The 20,993-nt window shown below is 42.8% G+C and overlaps 1 protein-coding gene across 7 annotated transcripts; it reads left to right on the forward strand.

Annotated features, from left to right (window-relative positions):
• The first annotated feature begins 3,249 nt into the window (after positions 1-3,249).
• Positions 3,250-19,805, forward strand: LOC112463371 (rho guanine nucleotide exchange factor 18-like). 7 transcript variants are annotated; one of them, XM_025029760.1, is made up of 19 exons: positions 3,250-3,402; positions 3,839-3,953; positions 8,657-9,019; positions 9,281-9,732; positions 10,969-11,118; positions 11,208-11,392; positions 12,259-12,396; positions 12,920-12,995; positions 13,079-13,205; positions 13,308-13,503; positions 14,447-14,521; positions 16,267-16,323; positions 16,480-17,032; positions 17,110-17,339; positions 17,435-17,964; positions 18,049-18,248; positions 18,343-18,522; positions 18,584-19,302; positions 19,381-19,805. In XM_025029760.1, exons 2-19 carry the CDS (start codon positions 3,914-3,916, stop codon positions 19,715-19,717), a joined length of 4,608 nt encoding a protein of 1,535 aa, XP_024885528.1. In that variant the 5' UTR covers positions 3,250-3,402; positions 3,839-3,913; the 3' UTR covers positions 19,718-19,805. The 7 variants fall into 7 exon arrangements, with proteins under 7 accessions (XP_024885528.1, XP_024885529.1, XP_024885531.1 ...); XM_025029761.1 differs by having other exon boundaries at positions 14,459-14,521; XM_025029763.1 differs by having other exon boundaries at positions 12,328-12,396.
• Positions 19,806-20,993: the final 1,188 nt, after the last annotated feature.

Here is a 20,993-nt window from a genome sequence, read left to right on the forward strand (position 1 = left end):
AGTTGCTTCGAAGCGCGAAATGCGAGAGAGTTTGCTGAGTTTGCTCGTTGGTTGAGGTCGCGGCACCGCCATGCGCGGCGAGCCGATTTATTGGTGACGATGGCGACATTGAATTTGAATTGGACAATTTGAATCGGAGTATCGCGGATTAAAGGCCGATATCACAGTCTCCGAAGGTTTGTTCGCGTCGCATGCCCCACCATGCTCCTAATCACTCCAACGCACTCCAAAAACTCATCTACTCCAATCGCCACCTTTTATCCGTGATCCAAGTGCTCTTGGTGTTTATTGGAGTATGCGACGCGAACAAACCTCGATTAACGTAATCCTCCGATTAAATTCACTCTTCATCTCTTTCTAGGGGGACAGTTAGAAAGAGATGCAGAGTGATTTTAATCGGAGGATCACGTTAATCGGAGACTGTGATATCGGCCCTAAAGCTGGCCACACACACTTTCCGTAGAACGTAACAGTAGGATTTCGACCAATCGCGTTGCTCGATTTGAAAACGTACGGCCATACGTTCCCGAATCGAGTAACACGATTGGTCGAAATCCTACTGTTACTGTTACGAAAAAGTGTGTGTCTGGGCCCTAAATGTTACATTTAAAAATGATTGAAAAATTCATGTTTCTTGCCTTTGGAACGAACCGACCAACCTCCGATTAATTTAATCGGCGATTAATTCAATCAGCAGGAATTATTACAAAATTTCTAACAAAAATATATGGTCTCTTCAGGCCCACCTCAACTAAACTTCAATTAACTAATTAAAGTTGAACCAAAATTATCTACATAGAAATGGACATTATTTCATGCGCGATATTGGCCGCGTTCAACAGATACAACTGTTGAGTTCGTCTTATCAACACTCCACGTTGATTGGTTGGTTCTAAAAGTAAAAGCCAATCACGTTCGATTGCAGTAAACTTGCAGGGTTGCGTTCCAAAATTCACTCTGGGTAACTAAAATCTATAGTTTGCGTCACGTACACTATAGCATTTTAGTTAACTAGAGTGAATTTTGGAACGCAACTCAGGAGTTGTAGGCATAAGGAGTTATAGATTTCTATACCTAACTATAAATTATTATCTTATGAATCATAAATAAATATAAATGAATATACTTAATTTGCATATAAAATTAAATTGAATAGAAATTAATTTACTAGCTGCGGTGCATCCGCCGCACTTTCCCTTTGCACGGCCTTGGTAGTAAATATTATAAATGCTATAATACTATAAAATCGTTAACTACAGTAGACAAATGTTTTGTGAATTTTTTCAAATTTTTAAAAATATTTTAAGATAGGGAGAAAGGTCAAACGTGACAGATCCACGTTTATCCACGTTCCAGAAAAGTTAGATTATCGAAGAAACGTGTATAGGCGGAGGAGTTAGGGCTCAGTCACAATGAGAGGAATAAGGAATAAGATAAAGGAATAAGGAATAAGGGAATGTCGCATCTCACTTTAGTACACGTACATTAAAGTGAGATGCAATATGCCTTATTCCTAATTCCTTTATCTTATTTCTTATTCCTCTCATTGTGACTGAGCCTTTAAAGCCGCTTATCTTCTACCCTCGTGATTGAAATAAAATTCGAGACGCAATTCTTGACGCAAAATTTGCGTCAAGAGGCTAAACCTTGCTCGAAAACTTCTAACAATAAGTCCTTCGCTACGCAGTATCCGTCAGCATATCATTATTTCCGATCGATTACACGAGCCTAAAATCTAATATAATAAGAAAACCACACTATAATAATAATATAAACCTAATTAAAATATGGAGGTTATATATATAGCCAATCTCCGAGCAAAACAAAAATAAGTTGGTTTAATATAAAACTTATTAAGCGAGAATATAACAAACGTTTACGTTTCGATTTACTTATATCTTTAGTCTTCTCATCAAACTGATAAAATATTACAAAAAATATAGAAAAAATAAGCAGAAATATAAATAATAATAAATTAACTGTTCGCTTAGTATAAAACAACATATGAGAAGGGCTGGCGAACTAGCCGGGTGTTCTTGCTAAAAAATATTTACTTTATATACAATAAACAAAATACATACGTTTCGGCCTTGAATGTGGCCTTCTTCAGTGTAACATTAGTCGGTCTTTAAAGAGTCGTTACATTAAAATTTTACCGTATTATACATATCTGTCCGCATTATAATTAAGTCGCTCAATCCAATAAACCAGCCGACGCATACAATCGAAGTCGTTCCATCCGATGACTAAACATTTATGACAAATCGCTATACTGTCTCCCTCATCTTTTATTCAATCTACACTAATCTACAGATTCAAAGTTCGTGGCGTCGGCTTTGTTATCGTTCAAAATTTCTCGAGTTTGAGAAAAACCTCGAAAACTCGCACAATTTTGATATCGTCTCGTCGACAACCTCCTTCACGTCGAAGGATCTCGCTGATCTCGCATCTCGCAACCGTTCTCGCGCGTTTGCTCCTTTACCTGATACCTACATTTTCTGCACTTCTCCGGGATCTATTTCCTTTATCATGGATATACCGTTTCACTTTAAATTTCAGGACAAGACATATGACCGAAACGAATAAATCTACGTATAAATAATAGTGTATGTATGTATGTATATGTTACAGTTCCATCTCTTCTTCATAATTTTCTACAAGTCTTTTCTTTCGAAATCCACGTATACATATACATACGACGTTTGATTTTAAATGCAGTAAGCGTAATCTGTTTTCTCTATCCCCCCCCCCCACCCCACCTTGTGTTTTCCTTGCCCTAACTGCTTTTCCCGTTTCCTTTTAAAAGCAGGACCGGAACGTGGTCGAGCTGCCGCGGCGTCAACATCGGCTAACAAATCCGTCTTCATTTATCGCATATACTCAGTAGCAAAAAAGGCACAACGCATTGAAAAAAAAAAAAAAAACGACTTGAAAGAAAAACGGGGGAGGAAACGAGGCGCAACAGGTATGCGTTCAATTCGAGAAGTCATTTTTCCGATTCTTCCACCATTGTTTACCCAATTGTCATTCCTGCTTTTCTATAGTAGTATAAATACCGTCCTCAAGTGAGATCGAGAACTAATTCGATTGGACGCTCATCAGTAGCTTTTAATCATCATTATTTGCGAAATTTCATCTCCATTCGTCGCCGTCCCCAGGGCCCGGTCAGCCCGGTGTCCGGAGTTCCAGAACGCCGAGGGCGACGGCGGTGACGCGACACGGCACTGCGGCCAGTACAAGATGGTCGACGTGCCTTTGACCGTGTCGCGCTGACGGTGGGCCGCCTGCCGACGCGAGACTGTGCGTTACCCCGCGCAACCCGAGAACGAGACAGAGACGCGCCCCGGGGACGCCGACGTGCGCGACGCTAAATGGCTATCGCGGGATAAAGGGCGTACTTGGGTACGTATCCCGCGGGTGCGGGAAGCCGCGTGGGCGTCGGAGGAGACGCGGGATCGAGACCAATCGAGACGGTGGATCGCCCGCGATCCACCTGTCAATACCTAGCGCGCACAAAGTGCGACGGGTGCGCGCGCGCGCGCGCGCGCGAGCGAGTGAGCGCCCGAGCGAGCGTCTGTCTCTGCCCGCGAATAAAATTCGTCCTTTGTCTTTTTGAATTCCTCCACGGGAGTATTTCGATCTCGAGACGCGGGCAGATCTCTCGCAATTGCAGATCGCGAGAGAAACACGGAAGAGGAGAACCGCGTCGCCGCCGCGGGTTCCCACGGCGCCTCCGAATGAGCGCCCCGTCGCCGTCGCGCGCTTCAATCTCGACCCCGCGTGCAGGGTCCGGCTCGTCGCCACGCGTTTCTCAGGCCGTACTTTTCGATTGTTGCAGTCCGTGCAGTGTTTCTCGAGAAGAGCGAGGTGCGGCCGCGCGAGGATACGGCCCCCGAGAGGGACGCGAGAAACGATGGAGAAGCGGCAGGAGGTCCTCGCTCCGTTTTCCTCCGGTGAGTCGCCTCGCGGCTTTCTCTCCGTCTGTCACGCAGGAAGGTGCGTGGACGGCTTGTTTGTTGTGTAGGCGTGGGTTGCTCGCGGGCGTAAGGTACGCGGCGTGCCGCTCAGTGCCGCAAAGCCAGGCTTATTTATACTTGTATGCGCGTATTATTAACTGACGTACGCGATGCATGCACAAAAAACATATTGAAACGTATGAACTTTATAATATTAAATAGTTCCAGAGAACGCGATTGATCGTGCGTCAAAGAGTCGAGAAAATTTGTCGGAATGTCCCCCTCGGGACCTCACATATGGAGGAGAAAAATATTTATACTTAATTACCTTGAGTTTCCAGCAGTTTATATTTCAAACTCCGATAAGGATAATCTAGCTATTGCATCATAGGCTTAAAATGTAACGTGTTTGGAACGACCTTTGTTAAAACGACTTTGCGAGGAATAAATTAATATTATTAAATGGAAAGGAAGTAGATAAAAAAAACCACTAGTTATTTTATTTTATTTTATCTTGGAAAATAAATTGGCAGAGCTTCTGTTATATAATGAGCAGCGGATAAAAGAATTGATGTTATCGCAATGTGTATCGGAGTGAGATGCATTTTACATACCAGTAAGCTCGATGTGTCTTATGTGATGCATATATATCTATCATTGCTATTTATGTCGGAACAGAAACAAAAGAATATTCTTGAGGTAATCAATACCATGTGAAGGAAGAGAGGAGAAAGAGAGAGAGAGAGAGAGAGAGAGAAGCACTCGGTATATTTTAAAATGCATGAAACGCACACGGTATATCGATTTTGTTATTTTTTAATTTCGTGATAAATATTTAGAAAGTTATCTCGGCTAATTTGAGAAAAACAATATTTTACATATACAAGGGATTGTCATTAACTGTAATTAAGTATGTTCGCACGCCACTAATCAGCATGCGTCTTTACGTGGGTTTAGTTTTTTAAATTTTATTTTAGAGATTGTTTATACAGCTGCGGCAGAAAATTCGTTTCCTTTTTAATTGTATCGTCCATATTATGCTCCGGCACGTCTGAGCAGAGTCAGCATCCTGCTGAGGGATGCTAATTTGGGAATTCCCATCGGCGTTTAGCCTCGTTAAAGCGATGAGATTAACGTTATAAAGGTGTAGGTAAAGCGTTTACAGTGCTATTCTGTTAAATGAAAATTCAATTCCGTGAGTATCTGATAACGGCAAAACAGTACCGATTCCGCGCTCGACGTACTTACACCGGAACGAAAGTAATACAGTTAGTTTTTCCGCAGCGCGATCGATTACTTGCCAATTCGCACGCGAAGAAGAGAAGAATAGAGACGGAAAACGGACGAAGAGAGTAATGCGAACGCGTTGCGATGCTACTTGAGAGCCACGAGATGCCGAAACTTTCTCCGGAATCGAGAAAATCCGTGCGCCGTTATATTTCTTGGAGAGCACAGAATTCCGTGCAACGTCACCCGCAAAATAATTATCGCGAGTGCCCCGTAAGGTTTCCACGTGCAGGCCAACAAAGAAGTATCGCTGTATCGTACATTCTCACGATGGAGGAGCGATCGTTACGGGCTACCCCAGCGAAAATCATTACTGCCGGAATATTTAATAACGCCGATAATATCGACTCGGAGTCACCGCGGCCTACATTCAAATGCCAGCTGGAGCGACACAATCAAGTCTCTCTCTCTTTCTCTCCAGACATCCCCCTGGTAACTGATGCCGTTGTTGTCGAAGGGTTGTTGTTTGTAACGCCAATTACTACCACGGCGAAATCTTTCCGCGGTAAAAAGATTGAGAGGAAATTGTCGAGCGAAGAGGCGAGATGCGAAGAGCGCATTCAAGAGGATAATGAAACAGAGAGGGGAAGTTATTGAAAAGTAAATTGAAGTATTTAATTATTTATTCAATTTATTGTATCTCTAAATGCGAGACACGTGTTTCGCATTTAGCGATAAATTTAGAACGTAAATTGAAATGTTAATTTCAAGCAGACTTTATTTTAAAATGATCGTAATATAAAAGATAAGTATTTAAAAGAAACTGCGAAACGAAGAAAGCCTAATCAAATTTCGATATAGTATCTCGTATCAGTTATCTGCAGTTATCTAGAGATATATAAAAGGCTGTTGAAAAAAGAATATAAATATACGATTTTTTTGTTATCAAATAATACGTAATAATAATTTTGTTTATTATTACTTTTTTATTGCAATTGTTTTATATATGAATTTGCACGTGGCAAAGTGATCAAATTCAAAGAGATGGGATAGCTTCTATAAAAAGCTATAAAAATGTGACCATTGTTTCATTATTAAAGCACCAGTTTTTATGAGATTTAATTTATAAGTAATTGAAGATTGGTGAACTCTAATGAATTCAGATTTGTACTGCAAGTAGAAAGCGAAATAATATTCTTTAGTTTTGTCTACATATAGAGACTCTATTTTAACGGAATCTTAATCGGAAATAATTTGCCTCTTTGTGTTAACATCAATTGATCGTAATCTTTACTTAATCAGTTCTACGTCTATTCTTAGAAAGTAAAAAGTGAATTTAAATCCAAGTTAATCAATACTGATAAAATCATCAGTGTTGTTACTTACAAAGATACTCAGTGTTTTAAATTCTCAACAGTTGCCAAAAGAGAGGAAGATCCGGTAAAATTTCCGAGTGCGGAAGATTATCTGCAGGAACACGCGTGAGCGTGAAAAGCCGCATGTGGGAGATATCTGGAGGCAGCTGGGGCCGTATTCTGTTCCGCTAAAATCGGCTTACCGACAATTGTCGGTATCGTTGCGCAGTTTACACGACATGAAAAACCTCTCTTAAGGCTCAGTCACAATGAGAGAAATAAGGAATAAGATAAAGGAATTAGGAATAAGGCATGTTGCATCTCACTTTAATGTACGTGTACTGAAGTGAGATGCGACATTCCCTTATTCCTTATTCCTTTATCTTATTCCTTATTCCTCTCATTGTGACTGAGCCCTTAAGGTAGCCAAATGCCTCGTCACGATATGAAAAACCTTCGCAACGATACCGACAATTGTCGGTAAGCGGATTTTAGCGGATCAGAATATGGCCCCTGGGAGCTAAAGATTTATATCGGGCCACTTCGCGACACGCTCAGGGTGGAAAGATACAAATATAACAAACACACGCTGCTGCTGATGCCGGCGCGGCGGCGGCAGTGGTGGTGGTAGTAGAGCTGGTGGAGGAGACAGAGCGAGTTGAAGGTTGGCGGTGGCGGTGGTGGCGGTGGTGACGGCGGCGGATTACAGGGTTGCGGGGGTGTACGGAGGCAGCGGGGTGACGCGCGCGGACCAGCGGATCAATTCGCGCACCGGGAGCTACACAGGGGGAAAAGCAACAGTCTGTCAGTCCCATTCTATCCGGAAAAGTGCTCGGCCACGGTACGCTATCTCGCGCGCTCCTCGCACCCATCCCATTCAAGGACAATGATAAATTCGTCAGGGCGGCGGTGAAATCCGACCCGTTATATCGTTGTTTCTGGAGAGAAGATCGCCGAAGAGGACCTCTTTCTGGGAAAAATTTGGATTGGATCGCACGCGCGCGGGCTGCGTGCGTGATCTCGATTGCGGACCAACGATTCGTGAGAAATCGTACGCGAACGACTGGACGTGTACCGATCGCGCGTAAAAGACGTCGGCGAATCATTAACGTCGCGAAATTACGCCGAAATTGGGATTCAGAATCGCGGTAGCGCGGCACGAGTCGAACCAGTTGATACCCTTAGTGCCTTACCGCAGCACAACGTTACGTATAGAATTACGATTCTCCGGTTTATTTTCTCACGAACGAGATAATGCCAAATTGTTCGAGTACAATTCGACTCGGGGAACGAGCTGTCTGACGCACGAAACGAGAAAGGACCTCTTCGTCATTCTTTGCCCGCTTCGACTTTCATTCCCTCGTCGCTTTCGTTTCCACGCGTCGCTGTGAGATCGTGAGAGCCTTAAAAATTCAACTTGCGTTCGCGGTGCCCGATTCGGAATCCGGTTTGACCTTAACGTACTTGACGATGTTATCAATCGGAGAACTCGTCCCGACGGACACATCGTAGGGATCGAGACGGTCCTCCCGGGCGCCGTTACGTTATCCCGTCCGCGTACTTAAGCGAGAAACGCGGATGCGAGTTGTCGTCGGCGGAATGCACAATCTGACCTGATTTCCACTGAATATGCCTTTATGCGGTACTCCGCTCGCGGAGTAAAGTCCGAGAGATGAGGCCGTCGCGGGGGCCGGCACGATTGTCGCGGAGTCGCTCGTTTGTTCCCAGTCCCGCGAGTCAATAGAGAGGCGGCGCGAGGAGGACGTTTCGGTATCGGTTTTCCGGTATCGCGCTTTTCGAACTCCCTCCAGCTCCGGCTTTCTGTGCTTCGTATCACCACACGAGGACACCGCCAATACTTTGCGCGCTTTTTACACCACCTCTCTCTCCATCACTGCTTTCGCAATCGAGCAGCGAAAAACACAACTTTTTTTGTCTCTCGTTGCTGGATGTTTTGAAATAGAGCGGGGGAAGATGTACTTTGTAATCTAGGGTTCTTCTTGTAGCATAGTGTTGAATTAACCAGTAGTTGAAGGAATGGAGTGCGGTGATGACGATGTCGATTCCCGATTTTTCGACACCTGTTGTAATACAGGCGCGACGATCGTATGTTTGCAGACGAGTGTCCGAACAGCGGCGAGGACAGCGAGGAAGATGTAATAACTGATTACCTTGGCTCATCGCACTCCGACTGCGATCGCGTGCTGCCTATCATTAATGGGGATCTACGCGGCCTGAGTTTACACGGCGGCATAATCACGGAGACCGGCTACAACACCAAAGACAATACCGACAAAGTACCGATCACCATGTCCGAAAGCGGCGACGAGCAGCAGCACCACCAGCAGCAGCAACAGCAGCAGCAACACCACCCGTTACTCGCACTCGGCACTAATATACAAGCCCAGCCTAATCCTCTAGTGCCCATCATTAGCGTCACGCCTCATTCGCCCGGTGTGGCCAAAAATTATCCGGTTCTAGGTAATGACTGGCTCTCTTGTTTCACACGATTGAAGTCTTAGATGTATATACGATTCTTGTTTTATTTTTTTAGCGCGTGGTGACTTACACAATATTTGAATTTGCATAAAAAAATTATATCAAGATGCATTGATTCATAAAATTAAAATAAACATCAAAACTACATAAACAAGTTAAAAAATATGATTTAAAAATTAATTAACGTTTAATTTTTTTTAAATTTGACAGAACTATTTGTGAGCAACGTTTGTTTTCTTGCAGAGGAAAATTTGCAACAACTGCATGAGATTCACGACTGCATCCAGCGTATGCGAGACTTGACACTAGGCACTCTGGGATGCCACATTCGCGCCTCCAACGACGCTCCACAAAGATTGACCTCCTCCTGCCCGTCCCTGTGCCCGCTGGCTTCGGCCGAGCTCGCGTCTCGTTCCGGCAATCATCATCACCACGACACCGGTTCTGACCCAGACCTTCTCCTCGGCAATTGCTCCACGAACAGCTCCCCGACGCATTTCCCGTCAGCGAGTAGTCATACCCGCTCGCAACAGGCGCAAGGTATAGATCGGAGACGCAGCTGGACCGGAGATCTGGAGGATTTGGAGGAGAGCCGACGCGGCCGCCGCCGGTACTCCGGACAGAATCATCTGCAAGTCCAAAATATGGTTAATATTGCCCGTTACTTGTTGAAACCAGGGCATGATTCTATCTCGGTGAGTTCATGTTTCGATGCCGCGGATTTTGATGCTACGCAAGAATATTATTATTTTGTTTCCATTATAAAAAAATGTAAATATAGATATTCTTTTGTGTCTGTGTAGCATCGAAATCTGAACTCATCGAAATTATATCGGTCTCAAATGCCCGGTAATAATCACACTCTTATTTGCTTTACATCGCATCGCGATAAAGAGACTCCGGCTCCTAATGCCTACCAGACTCGATTTCCGAATCGCGACATTTCTGTTATCGATCGGACGTAACACCGATTATTATACACGACGGTACACGCGCCTCGCGAGCGTCAAGAGCGTGTACAAACTCGACTTTTCGGCAGCGCATACAAAAAAAAATCAGTCCAATTAGTCTGCGACTCATCAGTGCGATAAAAAATAATTTTGCTCGATGCGATGCAAACTAGACTTGTATAACTACGGCGGTTTACCGTAATTGAATAACTGCATGTGGTTAACGACCGGCCGCGTGCCTCCGTCTAACTAAACTATAGCGTCGTGCAATAATTGCGAGCGATACACATTTTACGAACGCGTTGTTCTTAATTATCAACGTCGGAGTCTCCGCGGCGGGAACATTTGCGTGTTTCCGCGATCGCGCTTTGATTCACCGATTATTCAACGGGAATCCGACACACGAATTCTGGGTCAGTCGCGGTTGCATTGTCGACCATAACGAGACAATTGCGACGATACTTGTATACGGTGCAACGCCGCGGCGCACCGCGCGCCCGCGAGCACACAACGTAACCTTCGTTTCATTAAATCCCCGTACGGCCATCAACCGACTTTGTCGGAATAAAAAGTGGGATATTAAAATTGCAAATTAACTTTTATGGCGATTCCAATCCCTCCTTGCTCGCCCACCACCCCGGCAGCTTCCCTGGCGATTCGCGGTAGAATGTGGTAACGTCGAGAGCCTGAGCCGAGCTTGCGGCGTACACACGCGCGTGCACCTATGGAGAACGCACACGTGCGCGCCGGGCCGCAGAGCACAAAGAGATGTTTTAAAAAGAGCGGCCGTAAAAATTTCATCATAATAAAATTAGAAATTTTATAGAAATCGTAAATTTGCGGCGCGCTTGCCGTCCGCCCGCGAATACCGGCTGCAATATTTAAACGCCCTTTGTTACCTTAACAATTGCGCTTCTCGTTGAAGCCATCGCTAAATGCCGCTCACTACGCAATCACGACGTACTCGTTTACTTGTTTCAGCGACAACGCAGCATTAGTTTAAGTAGCCTAGACAGCGAAAACGAGCTAGAATTAGATGGAAAATCATGTAGCGGATCTGCAAGCGTAAGCAATCGGGCATGCAGGTCGCAAACGAGCACGCACTCGCTGAACGAAGCTGATCTTATACAGGTAATTTTCGTGATTCTTCAAGAGATAATTTCTTTTCTTGACATGCACGCAGGGACGAAGTATAAACATAACAAATCTTTCTTTGACAGAACGAATATCAGAAGATAGTCACAAAGAGGGGTAGTCAGAGATTAGCAGAAAGTAGCAGTCTAATGCCAGGACTGACTTCGCGTTTACCACTTCAGAAATCTATATCGACGCCCTCGATCGTTACACCGCAAGTTCACGCGCATTTAAACGAAACCGGAACTCGAACGACACCTTCACTTGCAGCGTAAGTCCATTACGAATCATTGATGAAGATCGCACAGCTAGATCAACGATAATGAAGGAGCAAATACTCATACTTATTATTTCCTGATGTTTTTGATGTAGGAACGTTACTTACTTACGCACACAGTCTTAATCTAGCTTGCGATCTCGTTATAAATTAGCACACAAAAAGCTATGCACATATATATCTTGTGCCGTGTACGTTCATGTGTGAGCAGGCACCCATGCATGTACACTTTCACGCGTACATATTTACATCTTGTCGATTTTTCAATTTTCCGCACAAGTAGAAACTTATTTCGAAAATCAGACGCAGACGTACTTATGCATGAACACTTGATAACTAGTAGATTAAATCTCAGAGATGTCTACATTCATAAGTGCCTGAAACATTCTGCATTATATAGATCTTTTAGCTTATCTTATTATAACTGCTCGCGTATTATTATATTACAAGTCACATAAAACATACAAGAAAAAGTCATCAGATTATCTTATGATAACAATTTAACATAGTTTAATACATATTTTGTCCAAAGAGTAGCGCGGCTTACATTATCAGTTATTGACGACAAGTACCTATAACTAATATCTTACTTTTATTTTATAAGAGACCAAAATAGTTAATAACATTGCATATCTGTTATTGATTTAAAGGCTTAATTTATTCACATTTCATCGATCACTTCTGCCAATCACATAACTGTTTTTCTAAACGCGAGCAGTTTATTATTTCAAATATTATTGATGTGCATTTTTGCATCGGATCATCTGAGAATATCTGAACTACAATTATTCATTATACACGATAGTTGCTTAGTTTGTGTTTGTACTTGAAAATTTGCTACAATCCTGCATGAAAAACAGCCGTCGTGAAAGAAACGAAAAGGGTAGTGGGAGTGAGACAGAAACTGAAGATCTTCATACACCACACAGCCACGAATTCCATGAAGACCGGGAGGGCACTCCGAATGTCCAAATATCCCTTGACGAGCTTTTGACCGAGTGAGTACCCCAATGCCTCAAGTCCTTCATATTTAACCAGATTATTTACGATACTGCGAAAACTTTTTAACGTCACTGATGGGAATGGTTTGTACCGGTTTACTCGATGATCGATTCTGTAGCTACAAATAGTCTGTAGTTACATTACAACTGCAAAAGTAAATCTGTCAGATAGACTCATATATATTTATTTGTTTGGAATAACTCACATTTCTCTTTAGGTATTAATTAATAATATATGTGCAGGCAGTTTAATGTTACTTAAGACTCGTTGAACAAAAATTACCGAATATATCACAACGAAAATTACTATGTCACGTGGTTGTGCATGCGACACTTTTTAAAACACGTAGCTCTGCACACATTTACAGAAATTACACGCATACTTTTATCTCTCGCAATAAGCTATGAATAGATCGAAACGCTTCCATAGTTGCACTGCTGATCATCTACAAAATACAATTTTAAATATCCATGCCAAATTTAGACTCGAACAATGTTGGTATATATGCTGATTTTTCAGTGGCACTGCATACGATGATCATCATTCCGAAAAGACTAGAAGAAAGCGCGGTTCTATTTTCTTCCGCAAAAAGAAGGTAAGTCAATAATCTAAAATGTGATTGCTTGATACATCCGATAAAGCCGTTCTCGATCGAATCGTGCTTTAATCTTGTTTCAGGATAAAAGCGGAAAGAAGACTAGTCAACAGCATCAGTGGGTAACGACGACGGTGGGAACTCAGGGAAGCTTATTATGTGATGTTTGTATGAAACATTCGACGAATAAACCGCTCCTTCACTGCGACAGTAAGAGAACCATTATATTAAGTTAAACGACTTTCGCGATTGCCGTAAATGTTATAATTAACTTTCGTAAAATTACACTTCGCTTAATTTTTATAAAATTAGATTGCGGAGCGTCGGTTCATCAAAGTCAGGGATGTAAGGATCAATTAATGCTGGAGTGCATCAAGTCCAAACATCACTCCGGAAAATCCGCAGCAAAGTCTTCATCTAACGTTTCCACAATGTCGAGTAACAGCAGCGTCAACAAACGGGGTTCCACGACGTCACTGCCTTTACCGACATCATCCGGAAGCGGAAGGTAACAAGTTCATATTGACAAAAATTATTCTTTTTTTTTTTGCATTGGATCTGCGTATCTGTGGTTCGAGATTCGCACGCAAATAGCATGGCTGGGCCGAAACTCGGAGTTTTTAACGAACTTCTTTTGCGAAATGATTAATGAGTAACTCAGATCAGGCTTAATTTGATTGGCAAGATTAGAATTTACTGTCTTATTTTAAAACATATATTTAGATAAGAAAGAAGATTCAATAACTTATTAAGTAAAGAAATATTTCTTATCTAACACATATAAATAATACAAAGCGAGATTGTGAAAAACCTTAAACTAAACAAAAATTGTATATTTGTTTATTACTCCGAGGTTTTGGCTGGCTCAGAAGCTTATTATTTCTGATTAATTTCGCAGTTTAGCAATATTAATAGTACGGCAAGCTTTAGCGCGTTCAGCATCGCGCCGCTACATTTTAATTGATATAATATCGTTTTTACATATTATGCGTATTACTTTGTACAAAATATACCATGCTCAGACTACTTCAGCTAGCTTTCGGTTTACTATTATTACATACACAAGCTACAAAGATAGTAGATACTAACGGCTGATGTTATCGGTAATTGCGTCGTAACGAGAAGTTATCAAACACATTGACGTAATTCCGAGAGTCATTCGATTCTGAATTTTAATTTTATTACGTCAATTTCAAAGAAAAGGACAAAGCTATTTTATTAATGAATAGAAAACTCTTGCGTGTGGGGAACGATTCGTTAAGATAAGTTTCGACATAAAAAGTCGACAAGCGTAAAGAAAGACTTAGCGCAAGAAAAATGAAGGAAATGAAGAAAAAACGGCCTGACAGGCAAGATGAAGTTGCCCTAATGCAGTGTGTGCTTTCTCCTTCTCCCGTGCATTCCCTCTCGTGCAACTACGTGCAAACCGATCGATTGTACGACGATTAAAGGGAAATTAACAGCCACAAGAAAACCGTGTCAAGCTACAGCCCTTGGCGGCGAGTCGCCACTAAGCTTGGAGTCAAGTAAGTCTCTGATATCTGATGTGTTCCTCCTGTATTCTGTCGAAAGCGTTCGTTTCGTTCGCTACTATTTCAAGCTGTATTCGGGCCAAGTAAACGAGCACGAACAAACACGAATGAATAGCTTGCTTTCATATACTGGCGGCACCGTTCGCACTGGTTGGAGCGAGTCGTTTGTTCGCATTTGTTCGCAATCTTTTGCTTAATCTGGATTCAGCTTTACACGCGTCTGATAGGAAGGCGCGCGTTTCTCTCGTTCCTCGATTCTTTTCTCGCACATCACATACAGGTGCCAATTCATGAGACGCTGAAAATGAGCGTCAACAAGGTGAACGTGGTGGTTTCGCTTTGACGCTAGCGTCAAAGAAATGAAGTTGAATTTGTTTAATATTCAGCGTCGTCGCTGAATCGTCGTTAATCGTCCCAGTACAATCAAACATAGACTTCAAAATACGTAAAATATTAATTATTTTCAAGTAATATCTTCAAGTAATAATATTTTATGGATATATATATAAATAAAAGATATTATTTCTGAAGATTTTTACTTGCTAAAAATGAGCGTCGAGCGTTAACGTGAAAAGGCACCTTACTACAACATACATGCACATACATGCACATGTTCAGCTAACGGCAAATTCGAATTCTGCCGTCTCGTCTTGTATAATCTGAAAGAGACATCATCTTGCCCTGCCTGTGCTTCTGATCTTGTGCTTGCTTCTATGATTTTTGTCCATCTAATGATATATTTTGTGTTATCTCTTCTCGTTGTAATCTTTGCCTAAATTATGGCGCATAAGTTCACGAGTGTTAATTCGTAAGGTAATTTCTTCATGATAAATATATACACACCGGACAATATAATATCACAGTAGATACATGCTCATGACATGTGTTACCAGTTTCTATCTCTCCTTTTTACTTTACAACTTGCCCTGTCAATGATAGTTTGTCACGTTTTTTTCTCTCATTGTTCCCACGTTTCTCAATGTGTCACGAGATTTCGTATCCGAACTTTCATATGTATACAGTCACGTTTTCAAAGTAGTTTGTCAAGTCAGTTTTTGGGTCGGGTCGGGATCGATTACGGTTTAACGAGAATATAAAACGGGTGCTGTTCTTCAAGTCTCCCGTAATGCGTCATATACGTGAATCCGTGTTCTCGATCGCTGGAAAAGTTTAAGCAAACCGGAGGACAAGATAGGAACGGAAAGAAAGCAAGTAGTTGCCTCTATGACGCATGTCCCACCCGACCTAAATTCGAAGTTTCCGGCTCTTGCAGATTATTGTTTATCTCTGCGAATGGCTTTTTGCTATTAATATCAAAGACTTTTAATATCTCTGAATTTATCTTAGATCATTAGTTTTATTGACTATACATTGCGATGAGAGCGGAATTGATTGTTACGACAGTAAGTCAATAATATATCATAGTTCAATAATATATCGGATATATATTGACACTATAATGAAAATTAGACGAAGGTTTATACATGCTTAAATGAAGATATTAAATATCATCTGCAAGGTTTGTATAGAAAGGATCGTACGGAAAAAAATATTTTTAAGATGTATAATTCCCAGTCTTCTTAAAAGGCCGGCATCTCACAATCAGTATACATTAATTTCAAGAGTCTTTCAAGCTGGAGTTTGTCCTAACATTGTGTACGTCATTTAGGAAAGAGTGACACTTTTTTTCTTTAATTGTAAATCGTGCTTTATGAAACAAAGCTATATCTTTCTTTCAGTCAAACGATAAACGAAGAAAAAGATGCCGAGGGCGGGCAACATCGTGATCTTCCCAGGTTTGTAAATATATCTTTTTTCTTTTCTTTTTCTTATATGTTACAATAAACTTTAATCCGTAAATTTTAATCAACGCATCCGGTGTACCGTAACGGTGTAATGAACAATAAACTAATGAAAAGAAAATTAATAAGCTGATTTTTCCTTTATTTCAGCGGATGGGAAGAATTTGACTTTGGGGACGATGTTCATCAGTTCACAGTGGCAGATCTCGAGGAGATAGATCCCGAGCTGACGTTGGGAAAGGAGGAGCCCGATTCTTGGAGCTCCGCGATCGGACGTAACATTGCGTTACGTCTCGTCGATCATTGCGAGCGCGAGGTGAAGAGGCAGGAACATATATACGAATTCGTGCTGACGGAGAAGCACCATTGTTTGGTATTGCTCGCCATGGAGAAGATCTTTGCGGAAGGATTGCGACGACACTTTCGTCTAGGTCAGCCGGATCTCGAGCGCATGTTTCCCCGACTACGGGATCTGATCGACATCCATTTACGGTTTCTGCAGAAGCTGTGGAAACGACAGAATGCTAATCCCGTGGTCTCCACGATCGCCGACATTCTAGTCGAGCAATTCTCGAGCGATAACGCACAACGCATGAAGAGTGCGTATGGGGAATTCTGTAGTCGTCATCGGGACGCCGTTGAAGCGTACAAGTATTACTTGCGTAACGATCCTCGCTTCGCCCGTTTTGTTCGCCACTGTCAGGTATGTTTTAATAACGAGCAAACGACGTAGGCTCGAACGGTACCGGTTCAGTAAAGTGGAATAATATGTGCCCTCAGACGAATCCTTTGTTGAAAAAGAAAGGTATACCTGAATGTATACTCTTTGTTACTCAACGTTTGACGAAGTATCCGTTGCTGATCGAGCCGCTCATCAAAACCGGCGTTACACAAGATGAAGGTGAAGACTTACGTAAAGCACTGGTCCTTGTTAAAGAGATTTTAGCTGATGTAGATGCCTGTGTAGCCGACAAAGAACGAGAAGATAGAAAATTAGAAATATACAATAAGTAAGTTTCGATTTTTTTCCCCTTTTTTCTTTTTTTTTATTACGTTTCTTTGCGTCGTTATTTTTTTCGGAACTTAAATAACAATGTTTTTACAGGATCGACGCGAAGTCATTCGCGACGTATCGTGGTGCCAAATTCAAGAAGTCGGATATAATTAACAGAATCCTGAAATTCGAGGGCACTGCATACTTAATGCAAGGTCGTGGCAAAATGACTGCCATTGTAGTGGTCGTTCTCTCAGATATATTGTTTTTCTTGGCTGAGAGAGATCAGAAATACGCGTTCTTCGTGCCTGACAATAAAGCGGGTATAGTATCGCTGCAGAAGCTACTGGTTCGCGAAAAGGCCCGTCAAGAATCTAGCATTTACCTGATAAGCAGTAATCCAGCCGAACCGGAAATGTTCGAGCTAAAAATTCAGAAGCCAAAGGATAAACAATTATGGATACGGGCTATTCGATCAGCGGTCGAGACTTGCCCGCAAGATCCTGAAAACGAGGCCGACACGCTGACTGAAAATAGTAAAGAGTTGCGAGACACTCGCTCCTCCTCGATTTCGCTGATCTCCATCGAAGAGAAGCAGCGTATTGCCAAGGTTAAGGAGTCGCATATACTTAGAATTGTCGGTATGTTTCTTTAGCTTTTTTTTCAACTTCTGATATTATTTCGCGCTTTCTAATGTATTCAAATGAAAAATTGTGTTACATCAGGCGAATTGCGAAAGAAAGATGCAGAGCAGGCGTCGCTGTTTGAGGAGAAGATCAACTTGCAAATGCGGCTTTTACAAGCGGCGAATGTCTGCGCGAACGAGAGCGATAATGAGAGAATTGAAAAGCACGAGAAGGAAGGTGCCGATTACACCCGATTGGTGCACAATGAAGGAACTGATACCACTCAATTGTGGCAAGAGGTTAATATTCTATCCCACTATACATTATATTAACTATTGAATTCTTAATTTATAAATCGTCGGATTAATCATATAAATTTTGTGTTTTACGCAGGTGGTTGTGGCCGTGCAAGAAGCGACACGTCTTGCTAGCACACTGTCATTCAGCGCGGGTGGCGGTACTCTATCGCGAAGCTTAAGCTCCGCCGGCGAACGCCACAGCGAAGCTTACATTCCGCCTGCTCTTTGCGTTCCTCGAAGGGCCGAAACGTTTGCTGGTTTCGATCACAATAAAGTATGTATAAACAAAAGCAAGTGTAAAATAACCGTATAAAAATAATCTACTGCGCTTTTAGGAGAGATACCCGCTGCGTGATTCGAACACGTTGCACACTGTGATCCCTGTTACGAAACCCGGTGAATTACCTAAAGAAACTGCCGACGAGAAGGACGGCCAAGAATTGGAGACAAGCAAGGATCAGCAGTGGGCGGCGATACGTTTGTCTCATCACGTTTATACGTTACTCTGTATAATAAGTAATCAGATGACAACGATCGACAGTCTACAAGCGCAACTGGTCGCATGTAAGGAGGGCAGTATGGGCAAGTCGTCCAATAGCCGACCGAATCCGAATCGTCAGTTGGAAGAGCTGCGGAACTTGCAGGATCAGCTTTGTCGAGAAAAAGCGGCGTTTCGCGCCGCATCTCAGCAGGAGAAGACCCAGCTGGAAGAGGAACGAGCCGAGTTGGCGCGGCAGAGGGAGCAATTGGCCGCGGAGCAGCGGGACGTAACGCAACAACGGGATCAGTTGTATCGACGACTCGAGGCATTGGAGCGACAGGGCGTAACGCTGGTCGGAAGTTCCACGACCGGCTCGACGATGATTCACCTATCTCACTTGACGCAGAACGCCGAAACGATGCAGCAAAGCGCGCGCAGCAAGGCACAACCCGACGCGAAACGCATTCCTCTGAATCTGATCAGTGCAACAAATCAGCAGAAAGTGCAGAGTAACTTGCCGATCAAACAACAGCTGCCGCTGAAGCTCGCCAGCGGAAGTAACAATAACACAAGGTAGAGCCAGCTCATTCTACATCACAAACGTTTATCTTTTAGTCGACAAGCAATAATCTGTGTTTTATCGTACGACAGAAGCGGTAGCACCGCGAGCAACAATAGTCCGGATCGGCATTCCAGGGCGGGCAGCAGCCCAGCGATCGTCACTGGATCCGTATACTCGTCGCCAGAGCTCGGGAACAGTCACCATCACGGAATCTGCGGGAATAACACGCATTCGTCGAATCGTTCGCTTCGCATCACTCGCTCACCGCCCGACACCTCGTATGCGCATCAGCAAGCGCAGCAACAACAGCATCAGCAGCAGCGAAACGCGGAGCCGCAACCGCAACCTCCACCGCCGCAGCAACAGCAGCAGCAGCAGCAGCAGCAACAACAACAACCGTTGGAGGAGGAGGTGATCTTCTTCTGACGATTCTTTCGATTCGGTCGCAAGCATTCGTCGCGTTCGTCGCGCGCCAGCGCCGCCGCCACCACCGGTACGACTACGCCAACTTTAACGCCGGCACCGTCACCGCGAAATCAGTCGAGGAGCAGACAGTCCCGCAGCCGCGTTAAATCCTTTTGATGTTCGACATAAATATTTCGCGATGATGCAATCTATTCGCCGCTTCGCAGATACACTCTTTCGTAATGTCTCATCTTTTACCATTTCGCGTTTTCTTCTATCGCTCACCCTTTCCTCACTACGGGTTTGATCGTTTTACGATAGGATGCACGACTATTTATTTTAACGACGAGGTCGTAACGTAATACAATATTCGATCTTGCCCACACAATCGTCAATAAATGCGAGTAGTTAATCTCGGTGTAGCTGGGAGAAAGAAAAGATATAATACTTTGTTACGTTCCAACTGCTACAACTGACGGCAATAATCATTTTTATGCCAAATCTCTCCAAATTATTACCTTGACGAGAGGGATACGTTAAGAGTAAAACAATTTTTATTAAAAGTGATCCGAGATGCTCGCGGAGTAAAGAGAGAGAGAGAGAGAAGAGTATTAACGGCCGGCTTAGCAAACCAGATCAGCCAATCTTGTTGAATTCTTGCTCGTTACGTTATCAAGCCGACTGACAGTTTTAGAAACACAAGATTTTAGATAAATCTTTTAAACCTGTTGCTGCTTGCTGAAGTGCAAGGTAGATAAATACATATATATATATATATTACGGTTACATACATATATACAGGAATGTGTGTACATATATATACTTTTTCATAAGCATACGTGTGTATAATTGGGCACGAATGAAAGGGCCAATCGTGTATGTGCATATGTACGTGCGATGCGACTTTTCTCGCACGCTCGCACGTCTAGTTGTATCTCTGTGAATGCACGAGCGAATCTCTGTTACGAATGATAGGGCGAATCTACGGTAGCTATTCTTATTACTATTGAAGTATTTTAATACGTGCTAAAGCGACAGATAGGATTTATCATTAACAATTATGCATTATTGTCATTATTGTCAGTACGTGTGCCAAGCCGCTGGTCAAAATCGATGACACTTCAGTTTTCAAAACATTTACTTTACATGCACGATTCTGTTTTTACGTGGGTGTGTCGCGCGCGATACGGCGGGTGTGTGGCTCTTTCCCACGAATTGTAGCGGAGGGATTTCATACTTGACATTTCGTTTCGGGATTATTCACTGCCATTATTGTCGTTCTTTGTCGAGCGTTCTT

Source organism: Temnothorax curvispinosus, unplaced genomic scaffold (genome assembly GCF_003070985.1).
Source record: "Temnothorax curvispinosus isolate PA1 unplaced genomic scaffold, ASM307098v1 QBEX01013138.1, whole genome shotgun sequence".
Classification (NCBI taxonomy): Eukaryota; Metazoa; Arthropoda; class Insecta; order Hymenoptera; family Formicidae; genus Temnothorax; species Temnothorax curvispinosus.